This window comes from Chrysemys picta, chromosome 3 (assembly GCF_011386835.1).
Source record: "Chrysemys picta bellii isolate R12L10 chromosome 3, ASM1138683v2, whole genome shotgun sequence".
Lineage (NCBI taxonomy): Eukaryota > Metazoa > Chordata > Testudines > Emydidae > Chrysemys > Chrysemys picta.
This window is the reverse complement of record NC_088793.1, coordinates 9,856,041-9,873,469: the sequence shown is the minus strand read 5'-3', so window position 1 is coordinate 9,873,469 and position 17,429 is coordinate 9,856,041. Positions and strand designations below refer to the sequence as shown.

General features: G+C 42.2%; 1 protein-coding gene across 8 annotated transcripts in view; it reads left to right on the top strand.

Annotated features, from left to right (window-relative positions):
• Positions 1 to 17,429, top strand: part of KIF13B (kinesin family member 13B) — a 191,821-nt gene that overhangs the window by 106,705 nt on the left and 67,687 nt on the right. For all 8 annotated transcript variants that reach the window (XM_042848909.2, XM_042848907.2, XM_005290653.4 and 5 more), the window contains exons 16-24: positions 1,149 to 1,339; positions 2,115 to 2,322; positions 4,287 to 4,449; positions 5,124 to 5,270; positions 6,075 to 6,224; positions 6,770 to 6,898; positions 11,200 to 11,370; positions 14,881 to 15,038; positions 16,766 to 16,898. In XM_042848909.2, coding sequence (XP_042704843.2) covers positions 1,149 to 1,339; positions 2,115 to 2,322; positions 4,287 to 4,449; positions 5,124 to 5,270; positions 6,075 to 6,224; positions 6,770 to 6,898; positions 11,200 to 11,370; positions 14,881 to 15,038; positions 16,766 to 16,898 — 1,450 coding nt within the window. The remainder of the gene's footprint in view (positions 1 to 1,148; positions 1,340 to 2,114; positions 2,323 to 4,286; positions 4,450 to 5,123; positions 5,271 to 6,074; positions 6,225 to 6,769; positions 6,899 to 11,199; positions 11,371 to 14,880; positions 15,039 to 16,765; positions 16,899 to 17,429) is intronic.

The window sequence follows — 17,429 nt, the reverse complement described above, 5'->3', positions numbered from 1 at the left end:
TGATAAAATTGATGGGGTTGTAAATTATATCTGTATTTTTAAATGCTGTCAGAGGTGCCTAGGGCCATAGATAATCAGTGGATTATTAGATGAACGCAGGCTCCCAGTATGACGCTGTGGCCAAAAGAGCTAATGTGATCCTGGAAACATAAACAAGGAAATCTTGAGCAGGAGTAGAGATATTATATTACTTCTATATATGGCACTGGTGCAACCGCTGCTGGAATCCTGTGTCCAGTTCTGGTGCCCGCACTTCAAGAAGGATGTTGATAAATTGAAGAGGGTTCAGAGAAGACCCATGAGAATAATTAAAGGATTAGAAAAACATGCCTTCTATAGTTATAGACTCAAGGAGCTCAGTCTATTTAGCTAGGAAAGACAAGGTTAAGGAGTGACTTGATTAGTCTACAGGTATGTCTACACTACCCTCTGGATCAGCGGGCAGCGATCGATCCAGTGGGGGTCGATTTATCGCATCTAGTCTAGACCCGATAAATCGACCCCAAGCGCTCTCCCATCGACTCCTATACTCCACGAGAGGCGCAGGCAGAGTCCACGGGGGAGTGGCAGCAGTCGAGTAGGTCTAAGTTCGTCGACTTCAGCTACGTTATTCACGTAGCTGAAGTTGCGTAACTTAGATCGATCCCCACCACCCCGCAGTGTAGACCAGGCCTTTAAATATTTACATAGGGAACAAATATTTAATAATGGGCTCATCAATCTAGCAGAGAAAGGTGTAACATGGATGTTTTTTTAAAAGATACACTCCCGGATTTATTTTGGGTAGATTCTCTGGTCTGTGTTATACAGGAGGTCAACCTAGATGATCACAATGGTTGCTTCTGGCTTTAGAATCTCTAGGTGTCCATCTGGTATAAATGGCTGTATCTGAAGGAGAGGAGAGAAGGGCTGTTGCACTTCCAGTGTGATGTAGTGGTCCCGGTTAGGGTGCTTTGGAACCTTTATTTTGACTCTACTATGGAAGGCACCATTTTCAGCCACACAATATTTTAAAAGGAAAATCTGTGGCTTGTGGGGACTCGCCTTTGTTTTAAGAATCTTCTTCTAAAAGCAACAGTTTTATTACAGAGGCAGGGGATACAAATTGTTTGTTAGACATTGCTTTTTTCCCCCTTCTTGTTTTAAAGATTGAATTTGCCAAAAAAGAAAAAGAAATTAGAGCATGAGGATGAAGAGCAAGAAAACTCTATGGGGTGCAGCAACAGTGTCGAGCAGCTAGATATAGATGGAGACAATTCCAGTGAAGTGTCCAGTGAAATGAACTTCAGCTATGAATATGCCCAAATGGAAGTTATCATGAAGGCACTCAGTGGCAATGGTAAGAGGCAGCAGATCTATTAAGAATACAAGCAGGGAATAGGATTACATCCTGAGTCCCTTGTAACCCAGGAATCATTTTCCTTTATAGTTTCCTACTGAATACACTTTCTTCTCTTAGTCACTTTGCCCTTGAAGGGAAAAAAACTACAAAACTTGTTAGAATTCAGAGTTTCTGTTCAGGCAAGACCCAGAACTAGAACATTGGGGATATCATGGTCTAGCATTGAGGTATTTGAGCAGAGCTGTGTACTCTCTGATCCTGCAATTGACTTTGAAGTCAAGTTTTTTGGTTTCAGTAGCCTTATATAGCTGCCAAAGGTGTCCCATTTTGCAAAGGTGAGGGGAATTGATTCAACCTGACCTTGTCCATCTCTAACTTCCATTAGGTCACCTACCTATCCCTCTCTGATTTCTAATGCTAAACCATAGAACAAAACACTTGATTTATTATACTTTGACAAAATATAATAGTCCAACTCTTTTAGTTATTTTTAATCTTTAGAGTACTCTTCATCCATTGATCTTAGAGCTTTACAAAGGCGGAAAACTAGCAGTATCCCTATTTTATAGATGAGGAATGAGCCATAGAAAAGTGGTAACTTGTTCAAAATCATGTGATAAATTCATGGCAGAGCCAGGAATACAATCCAGGTCCCCTTAGTCCCAAACTCTGTGCCCTGTTCACTGGATCACTGCTTCCCTCTAATAGCTCTGCACACAGTGAGTGTCCAAACACTTCACTACTAGCTTCTTTATTTTCAACACCCGTTTAGACCCGATGCAGTCAATCTTGCAGAGCGTGGAACAGCAGTACGAAGAGGAGAAGCAATCCGCACTGGAGCGGCAGAGATTAATGTATGAGCACGAACTAGAGCAGTTGCGAAGGCGGCTGTCTCCAGAGAAACAACACTTCCGCAGCATGGACAAGTTCTCTCACTCGCCCAGTGCTCAGCAGCGCTTACGCCAGTGGGCAGAAGAGAGGTGGGTGATGAGAACATACAGCATTTCTTAAGCAGTGGTGGTCAGGCTTGAGGTCCTCTAATGCCAGTGAAGTCTCTTATAGATTTCAGATGCATTTGACTACAACACATGTCCTTAGCTCCGAAGAAGAGCCCTGCAGAGAAACAACAATGTTGTGGGGATACCATCAGCCAAGAGGAAATGTCAGTGTAAGGATTATCAGACCACGCATTTTGTTCCAATAAGTTCTCGAAAATAAAGGTGGAAAAGAACTATTTTGTCACCTTATCTAGTTATGCGGGAATGCTATCTACAGTGTATTCTCAAATGGCTCATCCATTTTAATTTTAAGTGAAGAATAGGGGATTGGGGGAAGTTTATGGACTCCTCTCTAAACTATAGCACAGGGTTGGCCAAACTTATTGACCCTCCGAGCTGCATAGGATAATCTTCAGAAATTTGAGAGCCGGCCACACCTGCTGGGGCTGGGGCTTGAGTTCTGGGTCATGCCAGCTGGGGCTCAGGGCTTCAACCCTGCAGCGGGGTGGTGGGGCTAGAGGCTTCTGCCCCTTCGGGGAGGGGGATATCAGGGCTTCTGCTCTGCTGAAGGTGCCTGCCTGGGCTCGGGGCTTCGCAGCTGAAGCCCCGAGCCCCGACAGGCACTTCCTGTGGGGTTGAAGTCCCGAGGTCTTGCAGAATCCCTGAGCTCCTCCTCCACAGTCTGGTAGGTGGAGATTGGGGGGAGCATGGGGAACTCTGCGAGCTTCACTTTAACTGTAAAAGAGTCGTATGCAGCTCGCGAGCCATGGTTTGACCATCCCTGCTATAGCAACAGTTATCCCAAGATCCTCCACCCTGAAAGCAACTCCTTTCAGAGGCTGCAAACCTACCTTTACAGCCACTGCATTTCTTCCACTCATGTTAATCTATCTGACCTGAGCAATCCTAGGATAGAGAGTGGAATAGCACTAGATGAAGGGAGGATTGTCCCACAGTCCCTGCAAGAGTTGGTCGCTGGCTCTAGTAATTCATTTTAGGTCCATGAGAGGGATCCTCGTGCCCCTTCCTAGAAAATTCCAGTGAAGGTGCTCAGGACTTCTGCCTCCTGTCATAACAGAATCACTGACCGTGTTTCTGACAGTAACAGCAGCCTTATGGTGAAAGAGGTGCTTTGCCTAAAGCAAAGGGTGAGGCAGAAGACACTGAATGTAGTAGTAATTAAAACACACACACACACACACACACACACACACACACACACACACACACACACACACGCACAACCCAAAAAACCAATAATCCACTGTTAACTTAAACTGCCAAAGAAATATCATTTTTTGAAAAAATAAGTATTGTAATGAAGGATGGAGCATTTCATCTCTAGGTCACAGGTTCAAATCCAGCCCAGATCAGTTGTGACCATCTCATAATATTTTGGTGGCTTGTGTAGAAGGACTTTGGTGTCAGCATATATCCCTGTGAAGCGTTTTCTGTATCACAGTAGGCACTAATTTGTTGCACTCTTCTCAGAGAACAAATATTGACTGCATCATGGAGACTGAATTATCCTTTCATCTTAACACAGTTTTTCCACTTCTGGGGTGGGAAAGGTGTGGAATAGCTCACACAGATGCTGCCTGTTCTATGGATACAGGGAGAGACCTTTGGGTCTCTAGACGTGGCAGCCTGGCAACTTTTGTATTCACTAAATTCATATAAATTTCAAATATCTTTTTTTTCAAAGGGACCAAGTTAGTGTTTAGCTAATCTTTCTATTTTAAAATCAGTTTCTTTGGATATTGATTCCTATGAATACCCTACCTACATGGTAGTGATCAGCCCAATGGTCCTTTGTGTTCTCTCTAAGGTGCCACAAGTACTCCTGTTCTTTTTGTGTTCTACTGCAAATCTAGTTAAGTTTCCTCACTAAATAAAACAATTTATTGGTTGTCCTCTTTTTTTTTTTTTTTTTTCCCCTTTAAAAGAGAAGAAATGTTGAACCACAGCCTGAGGAAGCTGAGAGAGCAAATTGTTAAAGCTAATTTGTATGTGAGAGAAGCCAGTTTCATCTCAGAGGAATTGGACAAGAGCACGGAGTATAAGGTCACTCTGCAGATCCCAGCTTCAAGCCTTAATGCTAACAGAAAGGTGAGGCAGCAGCTCACTGAGCTTAATCATTGTTCAATAAAAGGTTGCCTCGTGGAGCACTTCACATTGTGATCCAATGGCTCTAGTGATCTAGATAATTTGCCAACATGTTCACACTCATTTTGAGAACCTCTGGGTTAGAACACCTATTAGGGATGGTGTAGGTTTGCTTGGTCCTGCCTCAGTACAGGGGGCGGGACTCAATGACTTCTCAAGGGACCTTTCAACCCTACATTTTTATAATTCTATGTTAAACATTTTATTGTAATTTTGCCTTAATAAAAAGTTATAAGGAAATAAATAAAAGGAAGGAAATGATTAAGCAACTGCATGAGTTTGGACACTGTAGGTGGAAATAATCTTACTTTGAATTTAGAGCCTCTTTTATTTGAGGCTCTTTATGAAATGCTTAAATATTCATCCTTGCAACGCTTTTGTAAAGGAAGGGATCTATGAAGATCTCTGCCATTGTTACTGGGATAAAATGTGACAGTTTAATAGGACATGGCCATGCTATGTTGACAGTTGGACTTGGATTCTACTATTCCAAATTTGGCTGCTTAAACAAGAGGTTTTTTTTAATCAAAAAGTTACTTTCTGTTTAACTTTGTGCCAGTTGTCATGACATGGATTCCTTACTCAGGCCGCCTTTTCTAATGGTTTTGTTTCTGCAGCGAGGTGCAGTTCTCAGTGAGCCTGCTATTCAGGTGAGAAGGAAAGCGAAAGGCAAACAGATCTGGTCACTGGAGAAATTGGAAAACCGGCTGATAGATATGAGAGAACTTTATCAAGAGTGGCTGGGGTGTGAGAAGGATGACCCAGTAAGTAAGAATGGGGAAGAGGAGAAACCAGTAATGTGGTGAGAAAATTAAGTGCCTGTTATGTTTTAAAAAAAATAGGATGGGAAACTATTGGGTGAGGGGAGGGTTGGCAAAAAGATGCCAGTTATCTTGAAACCTTGCTTATTTCTAGTATTGAACAGAGACTCCGAAGGTTCTTTAATATTTCATTGACCTGCTGTACCTTATCACTTTCATATTTCTTTCCACTTGTGGTTTGACAGTGGATCCTAGAAGGAATAGGATTACAAGGAGAGAAGCTAAGTCGAGAGAACAAGAATTGTGCTTCTGGTCAACTTTTGAATGGTGTGAATTTAAAATGGTTAATATAACCTGTCTGAAGATAGGCCCCAAATTTATCTTACTGTAGTCTACACTACAAAATTACTTTGATATAACTACATTGCTCAGAGGTGTGACTAATCCACATCCCTGAATGAGAGAGTTAAACCAACCCTATGCGCCGGTGTAGACAGCACTATGTCGGTGGGCACATAGCTACCGCCTTTCGTGGAGGTGAAATTAATAAGCTATGGGAGAGCTCTCGCCCTTAGAGTGTCGTCACCAGAAGTGGTACAGCAGCACAGCTGCAGATTTGTACTGTAGACTTGCCCTGACAGTTACCATGGTTGGTCGGATCACTCTGATCAATTTTCATTTCTTGCCTATGTCAGACACTCTAGAGGAAGAGAACAAAAGCCTGTGAAACCTCACCAGTTCATCCGTGCTGTGCAAATGACATTCTGTTATAAACTTAGTTTTACATTATTTTGAATTTGATTCAAGTTAACCAGGTCTTACTTCAAGCGAGCTGATCCATTCTATGATGAACAAGAAAACCATAGTCTCATCGGAGTGGCCAATGTTTTTCTTGAGTCCCTGTCTTATGATGTGAAGCTGCAATATGCTGTCCCTATCATCAATCAGAAGGGAGAGGTTTGTCATTCCTGTACATCATACTTTTTAGCTGTTTAATGGAAGTTATTAGGGCTTTTCAGTATTGTACGAAAGGTGATCCCCAGCCACTGGCACATGCTTCCAATGATATTTCAGGATCGAGTGGCTAGTCCTTTACCTTCTCCCTCTGGTATCTTAATGATGCACCTGTGTGTTACTTGGGCAGCTCCAGATCCAGGTAGAGCAGTCATAAATGAATGGGAGGCAATTGGGTACAGTCAAAGTAATGCCTTGCTAATGGTAATGCTCAGGGGTCCCAATTGGGATTGAGGCTCCACTGTGGTAGGTTCTGTACAAGCTCATAGGAAGACTGTGTCCTTTCCCCAAAGAGCTTGCGATCTAAAACAAGATAAGTGAATGGGACAAAACAATAGAAGGGAGGCGGAGGAGGGAGGAAGAGGTCCCATGATGACAGATTAGGTATGCTCATAACATAGCAGTGCACTAGCATAGCTACCTGAAAAGGTTAGAAACCATTGTCTGGTGGCACCTGATAATCTTTCCCACCCACCTTTTTTCATTAGGTGTCAGGTCGTCTTCATGTTGAAGTGGTACGAGTGAGTGGAGCGATTGGGGAGAGAATCGTAGGAGGTGATGATAGCACAGACTGTTCAAGAGAGAACGACATACAGGAGAACAAACTAGTTTGCATGGTGAGTTCTAGATGCATTCAATAAAAGCTATTGTCACATCCTCAATATTGAGCCAACTTCTTCCTTTCTGTTACTTACTACCCAAGTGTAAAAAACGTGATTAAATGTTTGTGGTGCATTAGCTTCCATGTTGATGATAAATTACACTGTATATTCTTTTGTTTACCACCTATGTTCAGTTATACTATCGTTATCCTACCATGTGAATTGTTCAGTTTATACAGCCTGTTTGAAAGAATCTCGGTGTTTCAAGATTTAAAGAAAACAAATAGCTATGAATGCTCAGTGATGTGTGCAGTCTACTACGCTGGTTGTATTTTTCATGAGCTTGCTTAATGCCCTGGGGTTCAAAATTGGCCCTGAAATATCTCTGTCATGTCTCCTCTCAAAGAATTTCATTTTCTGAATGGTGGAAATAATGCAAGAAGTCTGAATCTTGTGATCCTTTGGTCCCATAATGGCATTTTTCTGGTCCCTGTGGCATTTATTAAAAATGAAAACAAAAAAACTAAGATTTACCCTCGAACATTTTTATCAGCCTTATATGGGGCCCTAATAAAACCAAATGTGTAGTCTTATTCTTATATTCAACTAAAAAAAAGATTTTGAGTCAAATAACCCTGGTCTCTCACATGTATATATGGGAAGGGGTTGGGGGTGGGGGGACTGTTCTCTTGTGCATGGTCGAGGTGGGATGGGAGGGAAAGCATGGTGGATGCCCAGAAGAGGGAGCTAAGTGTGCAACAGCTCTAAATGGTGTCTGTGTGCAAATGGAAGGCACTGGTCGCCACTAGCATGTCATGATACACGCAAATTACAGGATCCAGAAATTAGGAAGCTACAATTATCTAGAAAATCCTAATTCAGTTGAACTTAGTTCTACTAGTAGAAAGGGAAACTTACTTCGCAAAATATTACAACCTGTTTTAAAATAATGGATTGTACATTTAGAACTGAATATGAATTTGAAGTTAAGGTTCCGCTGCGCCTTGGTAAAACATGCAAAACAGTTCAAGAGAGATGGCAGTTTTTCAGAGAGACATTATTAAAGGCACAAGAGCAAACTATCCCACTGCGTAGGAAAAAAAGAAAGTATGGCAGGAGACCACCCTGGCTCAACCAGGAGATCTTCAATGATCTGAAACTAAAAAAGGAACCCTACAAAAAGTAGAAACTAGGTCAAATTACAAAGAATGAATATAAACAAATAACACAAGTTTGTAGGGACAAAATTAGAAAGGCTAAGGCACAAAATGAGACTAAACTAGCTAGAGACATAAAGGGTAACAAGAAAACATTCTACAAATACATTAGAAGCAAGAGGAAGACCAAGGACAGAGTAGGCCCATTAGGTAATGAAGAAGGAAAAACAATAACAGAAAATATGGAAATGGCAGAAGTGTTAAATGACTTTTTTGTTTGTTTTCACCAAGAAGGTTAGTAGCAGTTGGACATCTAACATAGTGAATGCCAGTTAACAATGATTTAGTCAATTTAGATATCTTCAAATCACCAGGGTGGGATGAAATAAATCTTAGAATACTTAAGGAGCTGACTGAGGGAGGTATTTGAGCCATTAGCGATTATCTTTGAAAAGTCATGGAAGATGGGGAGATTCCAGAGGACTGGAAAAGGGAAAATATAGTGCCAGTCTATAAAAAGGGGAATAAGGACAACCCAGGGAATTACAGACCAGTCATCTTAACTTCAGTACCTGGAAAGATAAGGGAGCAAATAATTAAGCAATCAATTTGCAAATACCTGGAGGATAATAAGGTGATAAGTAATAGTCAACAGGGTTTTGTCAGGAACAATCAAACCAACTTGATAGCTTTCTTTGACAGGGTAATAAGCCTTGTGCATAGAGGAGAAGCTGTAGATGTGGTATATCTTGACTTTAGTAAGGCTTTTGATACTGTCTCACATGGCCTTCTCATAAACAAACTAGTAAAATACAACCTAGATGGGGCTACTATAAGGTGGGTGCAAAACTGGTTGGAAAACCCTTCCCAGAGAGTAGTGATCACTGGTTCACAGTCATGCTGGAAGTGCATAACGAGTGGGGTCCCACAGAGATCAGTTCTGTTTTGTTCAATATCTTCATCAATGATTTAGATAACGGCATAGAGAGTACACTTATAAAGTTTGCGGGCAGTACCAAGCTGGGAGGGGTTACAAGTGCTTTGGAGGATAGGATTAATATTCAAAATGATCTGGACAAACTGGAGAAATGGTCTAAAGTAAATAGGATGAAATTCAATAAGAACAAATGCAAAGTACTCCACTTAGGAAAGACTAATCAGTGCACACCTACAAAATAGGAAATGACTGCCTAGGAAGAAGTACTGCACAAAGGGATCTGGGGCTCATAGTAGATCACAAGCTAAATATGAGTTAACTGTGTAACACTATTGCAACAAAACAAACCTCATTCTGGGATATATTAGCAAGCATGTTGTAAGCAAGGCACAAGAAGTAATTCTTCCGCTGAAGAAGAGAAGACTGAGAGGGGACATCATAACAGTTTTCAAGTACATAAAAGATTATTACAAGGAGGAAGGGGGAAAATTGTTCTCCTTAACCTCTGATGATAGGTCAAGAAGCAATGGTCTTAAATTGCAGCAGGTTTAGGCTGGACACTAGGAAAAACTTCCTAATTGTCAGAGTAGTTAAGCACTGGAATAAATTGCCTGGGGAGGTTGTGGAATCTCAGTCATTAGAGATTTTTAAGGGCAGGTTAGACAAACACCTGACAGGGATGGTCTAGATCAGTGGTTCCCAAACTGGGGTTCACAGGGGATTCTCGGGAAAAAATTCCCTAATGGTGGACAGGATTGTCCATAGGGACTCCGGGCAACATGGGGCTAGCAGCCCAGAGCCTTGGGGACTTCCAAGAGCTAAGCAGATCAAAGCAAGCATATCTAAATCTCCTCAGTGTGATAAACTTCAAGACTCCTTATACGAAATAGAAAGGGAGGTGGATATTTTTTTGCTGTTTGTATTATTAAATAGGCTGCTAGTGTTGTTTTTAAATTATTATGAAGAACAAGTTTAAGCTTTGTTTGTTTGCCTGGACTGCTCAAGACCTGAATGCTTGCGTAGAAGGTACTCTGAGTACTCTTTGAGTTGGCTTCTTAAATACCTTCATGCTGTTTCACATCTGATACTCCTTGATGAAACATAGGAGCCAGAAGCGCCAGTACAGGGGGGCGATGAAGGTCACGTGCTGCCCCTGTGGGTCCCTCCCCTTTTTTTCCAGCAGCCCCCATGGGCCCCCTCACTTTTCCGGGAGTGCCCCCCAGGCCCCGGGGTGCGCAGGGGCTTTGCCCCCTGCCCCTTTTTTCTACTGGCGCCTCTGATAGGAGCCTTGTCTTGTAACAGACTTAATCAAAAGTGATACAAGCTACAAAAGTGAGATCTTGGAAGAGTGTTGCCGTTTTCATTCAGTAATAAAAATACTGTAATGATAAATAATAATAGTGTGTAATAAGCATGTCATAAAAACAAATTTTATATTTCCAAGATCACTGCTTTTATAAAATCCCTGGAAATATTCATTTTTAGGAAGGGGTTCACGAGACTTGACATTTCAGTGAAAGGGGTTTGCGGATTGTTAAAGTTCGGGAACCACTGGTCTAGATAATATTTAGTCCTGCCTTGAGTGCAGGGGAGTGGACTAGATGACCTCTCAAGGTCCCTTCCAGTCCTATGAGTATATGAGTTCTTGGGTGGGCATGGTTTTTCACTTTATGCTGTTCCTAGCATCCTACAAGCAGTTATGCTGGAACAATTTGTATTGTTGAGAGCCATTGAACCAAACTGTAAAACATGTATATAATGGAAACCATTTCAAGCCAAAAGAATGCTATGGGTTTTCTGAAAACTTCCTTTGTTCTACAAACATCCTGTTAAAGTAATTCTTGGCCTATTTGTAGGTATAGGTGCTAGAACTGGGGGTGCACAAGAATTACTTTAACAGGATGTTTGTAGAACAAAGGAAGTTTTCAGAAAACCCACAGCATTCTTTTTTACTCCCAAAAGTCAGTTGTTCAATGACACCTAGTGGTGACTTCCAGCTGGTTCAGCCAAAGCATTTTATCTGCAAATATTTCAAGACAGACAAGTCTTCTTTTGTCAAGACTTTTGTGTCAAAGTAACTGTTTAATAATTTTTAGCCTCTCAGTTGAGCAAGAAGATGGTCTTTTAACAAACTGGCTTTCTTTTGTGTGATGCTTGACTGTTTCAATTAAAATTGTTTACTGATTTAAAACGTGCTTTTCTCTGCTTTTTCCTTCCTCTAGATTAAAATACTTCAGGCTACCGGTTTGCCTCAGCATCTTTCCAACTTTGTGTTCTGCAAATACACTTTCTGGGATCAACTGGAGCCAGTTACGGTTGCCCCTGAGGTGGACCCCTCTTTATCCCCCATCAGCAAGGAGCCACAGTGCATGGTTGTCTTCGATCACTGCAATGTAATTTTTGTTTTATTTAGGATTGCACTTGCAGACAGGCAAAACAAGAGGGTTAAATTAGTCTGCCACTGGCCTAGTCAGTTTCTTTACTAAACTTAGTATCATTACAGTAGAACCTCCCAGTTATGAATACCTCAGGAATGGAGGTTGTTTGTAACTCTGAAATGTTTGTAATTCTGAACAAAACATTAGGGTTGTTCTTTCAAAAGGTTACAGCTGAACATTGACTTTAATACAGCTTTGAAACTTTATTATGCAGAAGAAAAATGCTGCTTTTTACCATCTTAATTTAAGTGAAACAAGCACAAAAACAGTTTCCTTACCTTGTCAGATCTTTTTTTAGACTTTCCCTTTATTTTTTTTAGTACTTTACTTTTAACACAGTACTGGACTGTATTTGCTTTTTTTTTTTCTCTGCTCCTGCCTGATTGCGTACTTATGGTTCCAAATGAGGTGTGTGACAGATCGGTTAGTTCGTAACTCTGAGATTATACTGTGTGGTCATTTATAGTGACTTAATATAGTCACTTTATTTGTAGTCTTTCACTTGCAAGCTGTTATAAGCACCGTTTACCAAAAACATCACATAGAACAATAAACTGAACTACTAATAAAGGAAAATAGAAGAGACTGTATGAGAGATGTGCAAGAGGTCAGACTAGATGATTATGATGGTCTCTTCTGGCCTTAATGTCTGAAAGTCTGTGTATTTGAGTTTACCTGTCTGGAATCAGTTCAGGCCTGGGAGCAGAGTCTCTTGAATTCCCATCCTGGCTCTTCCACTGATTTACTGTGGCACTGGGCAAGTTACTTAACTTCTCTTAGTTTCCATATCTGTAACATGGAAGGATTTTGTGAGGACTGGTTAACATTTGTAAAGCGCTTTGAGGAAGGATGCTCTTTTGGTTTATGGCACTGGACTGGGATTTGGGCATTTGGGTTCAATTCTCAGCTCTGTCACGGACTCCCCCGTCACTTTGGGCAAGTGGTTCTCAACCTATTTACCATTGTGGGCCGCATTAATGTGTTACCTGGGCCGCAGGTTGAGAACCACAGCGCGCCTTCCCAACCCCCCGTCCCCCGCCCCAGACCCCTATGCCCAGCACCTCCTGTCCAGAGACCCCTCCACAGAGTAGGGCCAGGAACGGAGCCCTGGGCATGGGGTCGGGTGGTAGCCCCGACCCTGGACCCGGCTATGAGGTAGGGCAGTCAGGCGACAGCCCAGACCCTGAAGGGCCAGCCGGCAACCCCCGGACCCTCGCCATGCGGGGCCGGCCAGCAACCCTGACCCTGCTGCACGGGCCTTGGCAGCCTTTAGCACACAGCTGGGCCACAGCTGTGTGCTAATTGGGCCGCATGCAGGCCTCGGGTTGAAAACCGCTGGGCAAGTCAGATAATTTCTCTGCCTGACTTCTGCATCTGAAAAATAGGGGTAATAACGCTTCCTTTCTCACACCTTCTTTGTCTTTATTAATTTAGATTTTAAGTTCTTGGGGTCAGGGACTGTTTTACTACATGTACGTGTAGCATCTAGTACAATAGGCTCCAAGCTCTTCTGTAGGTTCTAGGTGCTACTGTAATACAAATAGTTTGACCAGGGAAAGCACTAGAGAAGTGTTCATTTTTACCATATGCAGAAACTGAATGCAATTTGCAGGTAGAAGTAGGTACAGAAATCAGGAGACATCAGCTTGGTGCTTCTGAGTGGAAGCCAGTGTCAAAAGCCTTTGATTTATGCAAAAAAGCATCAATGAAATAATAGACTTGGATGAATGGGATTATGTAGCTTGTCTGATCTAGAGTCCCCTCCAAAAGTGTGTGTAGAATGGGGGGTTATTAATTTAGAAGGAATGTAGGGGCCCAAAGAGTTAAAGGTGTGAACATGTCCCTGTAACTGTCCAACAGTAAACAGTTTTAAACGAGTTTTGGGGTTTGGTATTCAGAGACCTCAGCCTACTTAATACCTTGGCAAACACATAATTAAAAATCCTTTTAACCTTTTATTGAAGGTACAGTGGGGGGAAAAAAGGAAAAATGGTTAAAGCATTTGCACTGTTAAATATTAAATAAGGCTTTCATCTTAACATCTCTTGTTCACTGTCCCTTTAGATGGAGAGAGTTCTCAAATAACCCCCACCATGTTTGATAAGTCTCGTAGTTGGTAACTGTCCTTTTCAGGGAAAAGAGAAGTTAGTTGAGATGTCATTGCTGTTAAAATCCAATCCTGTTTCCTAAAAGACGCAACAAGACAGCAGACACACGCAAGGAGAAAGAAAAGAGCAGCAAAGATAGAAAATGCAACTTCTTCCTCACTTGCAACCTCTCTGCTGGAAAAACATAGGCACAGCACACGATCTTATCAGCCACTCTGAGACCTGGCAATCATGTATCAGCACTGGGCTATTTAGGGCATTGCATTTAGCAGCGCTTCTGGTAACAGGCTTACGGCAAAGTATGCAGTCTTGGCCGGCTAAGACAGACTCTTATTAGACAGAAGAAAAAAAGAAAGAGAGAGGAAAGAGAAGTAATAAGGTAGAGAAGAAAAAGAATACATGGTGGGGGAGAGGGAGGAGACAAAATCTCATATCCCATGTGGCGTTTGGGATGTAGCTGGACCTGGCGGGTATGGCAGTGTCATCTGGATCCCTCTCTCTAACCCAGACTCAGGGCCGGCTCCAGGCACCAGCTTCTCAAGCTGGGGCAGCCGCTCCGGAGAGGGGCGGCACGTCCAGGTATTCGGCGGCAATTTAGCGGACGGTCCCTCACTCCGCCTGGGAGCGAAGGACCTCCCACCGAATTGCCGCCGCAGATCGCGATCGCGACTTTTTTGTTTTGCTTTTTGTTTTTGTTTTGGCTGCTTGGGGTGGCCAAAACCCTGGAGCCAGCCCTGCCCAGACTGGTCAAGACATCTTTCAGGATTAGGATGATGAAGGCACAGTGGTGTCACTCTGAACCCTAGGGACCCAAGAAACAGAGTGGGCAGCAGTTATGATGATGAAGTTTGCTCCTTTCTCTTCTCTTCTCTTCTCTTCTCTTCTCTTCTCTTCTCTTCTCTTCTCTTCTCTTCTCTTCTCTTCTCTTCCAGTCAGCCAGCATTACAGTAGCTAGTTTTTCCTTCTAGCCTCTTTTTGAGGCCCCTAAAGGGACTGATGGGTGGAACAGCCTATCCCCTCATTCTCCTTGTTCCCCAATTGGGCCTAATTTCTGACGCAACAGTTTTGGTTTGTTGACTTCTGGTTGCATGCTTTTCTTGCTTACAAGTCAGGACCTTAGCATGGTCCTTGATTTATATCAGTAGGCCTTTTTGTTTGGACTAATGCCATGTTTCTGTTGCCCTTATGCAATTTTCCCATCAGCATTTATTGTTGAAGGTTATTGTGATGTTTTGTGAACTTTCACTCACTTTTCACAGTTGAGCTCACAATTAGGGTAAATTTGTAGGTCCAATTATCACAATAGTTAACAACTTATTCTTTTTAATGTTTAACTAGTTTTGTCATTTCCACATAGGAGTTTTCTGTAAATATTTCTGAAGACTTCATGGAGTATCTTTACGAAGGGGCTTTGGCAATTGAAGTGTACGGGCACAAGCAAAGTGATCCCCGCAAAAACTCAGCCGTGTGGGATTTGGGAATAATTCAAGCCAAAACCCGAAGCCTTCGTGACAGGTAACTGCAGGCAGCAAACTCCTCCCACACAGTTTAAAATCCAGCCTCCCAGGCACGGTATATTTTTCTGGATTGTAGAGTGGGTTAGAGACCAGCAGTCAAATCCTGGGTTAAGTAAAAATGAATCTGATGTTTGGGTCTTTGTAACCCTCTGTGTTCATTGCAAAACCACTACACTAGGTAAAAATTATTGATAAATGCTCATTCATATTGTTTATAGTTTTGATTAAAAGAAGAAAAACCTGAAGAACAAGACTGGATGATGTCATATTATTTAGGCAACACCATAAATGTGTGTATGGTTCTTTGCAAAGAAACAAAAGATAGTGGGGTTGATTTAACTGTAACTCTGAAATCAATGGACGGGAGAATTTCTTTGGTTACGTACCGATGTATTGGAGATCAGTCCATGCCAGGAAGGGTTTACAATCTAAGCACCTGCTCACGCTTTCATTGGAGACAATTGTGGTTTTGCCATTGACTTTAGTGGCAACAGAATAGGACTGTAAGTTAAGACATGACATGGGACGGTAACAAACACTGGGAAAAATAAGGAGAAGGGAGAATTGACAAGCGTGTTACAAAAGTTCCTATTTCCAAAATTCAAGCTGATGGGACGAGGCCTTTTGCACATTGCCCTGTTCTTGATTTTTAATGGGGCAATTAACAAAGTCTTTGTAAGCTGGCCCATTTAGTTTTGATAGATGTTCTTGATGGACAAGAGACCATCCCTCCTAACTAGGTTCACAGTTTCAGAGCAAACGTTTTTTAGTTACAAAGCAAAAACTTAAATATTACCTTATAGCATGTGATAAAGAAATTATAAGTGAGATTAATGTATGCTGCAATTTCCAAGCATTTCACTTCATAAAGTCTAAACCAGTGGTTCTCAACCTATTTACCACTGTGGGCCACATATGCTGCTCTCTGTGTGTTATGTGGGCTGCATCCACACTATATATACTATCTGTATGGCCCTGAGGGATGTCACCTGTATGTGATTGGGCCACAAGTGACCCACGAGTTGAGAACCATTGGTCTAAACACATTGTTATAAATCCAGTACCCATCTTTACTAACACACAGGTGAAACAAAATGGTTTCCAGCAACGAATTTGTCAGTGCTGGGCTGAGGTCTAGAGCCGTGGCAAGAGCTGGCACCTGGTTTGCCAGTGTCACACATGGATCTTGCAGAATAAGTTTGTTCTTTTCAGTTAAGGGTTTTCAAAGAAGGGAGGACTAATTTTATAGGCTTTGTGGAAGAAGTGCATTGTAGGGTAAACTTGAAGGAAGAGAGGATGGTAGTGATGGAGAAAGGAGGATAGGGGGCCACATGAAACCAGAATAACCTTAATTCTGCCCTCGGTAATGCTGGTTCAACTGCACTGAAGTCAGTGGGATTGGATGGGTATAAGAGAGAACAGAATTTGACCTTGATGTCTAATTGGCACTCATTCTGATATGAAACCAGTATGAAGAGGTCTTGTGTCTACAAAAGTTTTAGACCAAAGTGCCATCGCTAGTTGTTAGCTCAGAAGTAGCAATGGGTAACTAAAAATCTTTTCCAGGCATAACTGACGCTTGAAAAGTATCTCCCCTTCCCCTGCCTGTGATCTTTGCAAATACTGAGCAGTCATGTAGCTTGGCTCAGCAATTAAAAAAAAAAAAGAGCGAGAGAGAAGGGGAAAAAATGTAAACTGTGAAATGGTATTTGGTATGTTTTCCAGATGGAGTGAGGTAACCCGAAAAGTGGAGCTCTGGATTCAGATTCTGGAACTTAATGAGAATGGGGAATACTGTCCAGTTGAGGTGATTCCCGCCAAGGACGTAAACACTGGTGGCATCTTTCAGCTCAGACAGGTAAGATGGCAGCTGCAGGAGTCATCTGTGAAAAGAGACTGGCTTTAACATTCTGAAGGAAGCAGGGGAATCTTGTATGTTGTACTGGTTCATAGAGTTTTAATAGTGGGCTTATGACAAAGGAACCATCAAACTTAGGCCCAGTATTCAATCAGCTTTAAAGCAGTTACAGACTAGAGGGAAATGCATTGGATACCTTCTATATTTTGTGTAGGTATTTAGAGACCCTTAGCAGATTGAGGTCCTCTATTACCCATCAAACAGGCATAGTGTGGGTAACAGCAGCGGAAGCTTTCTCCACACTGCTCTGCCAGTGTGTTTCAGCCCTTACCTGGAGGAGACCACAGATGCTGGAGGATAGGTCATTCTCAATTGTCTACTTCGTGTTTGGCCACTGTGCTGAGACTGTCAACTGAGGAACCAGTTGACAGGATATTTTTTAAAGTTATGGATACCTGGAAACTGGACTGGACCAAATGCTCAAATCAAACTCCTCTCACACAGGACGTAGAACAGCCATCAGAAAACAAC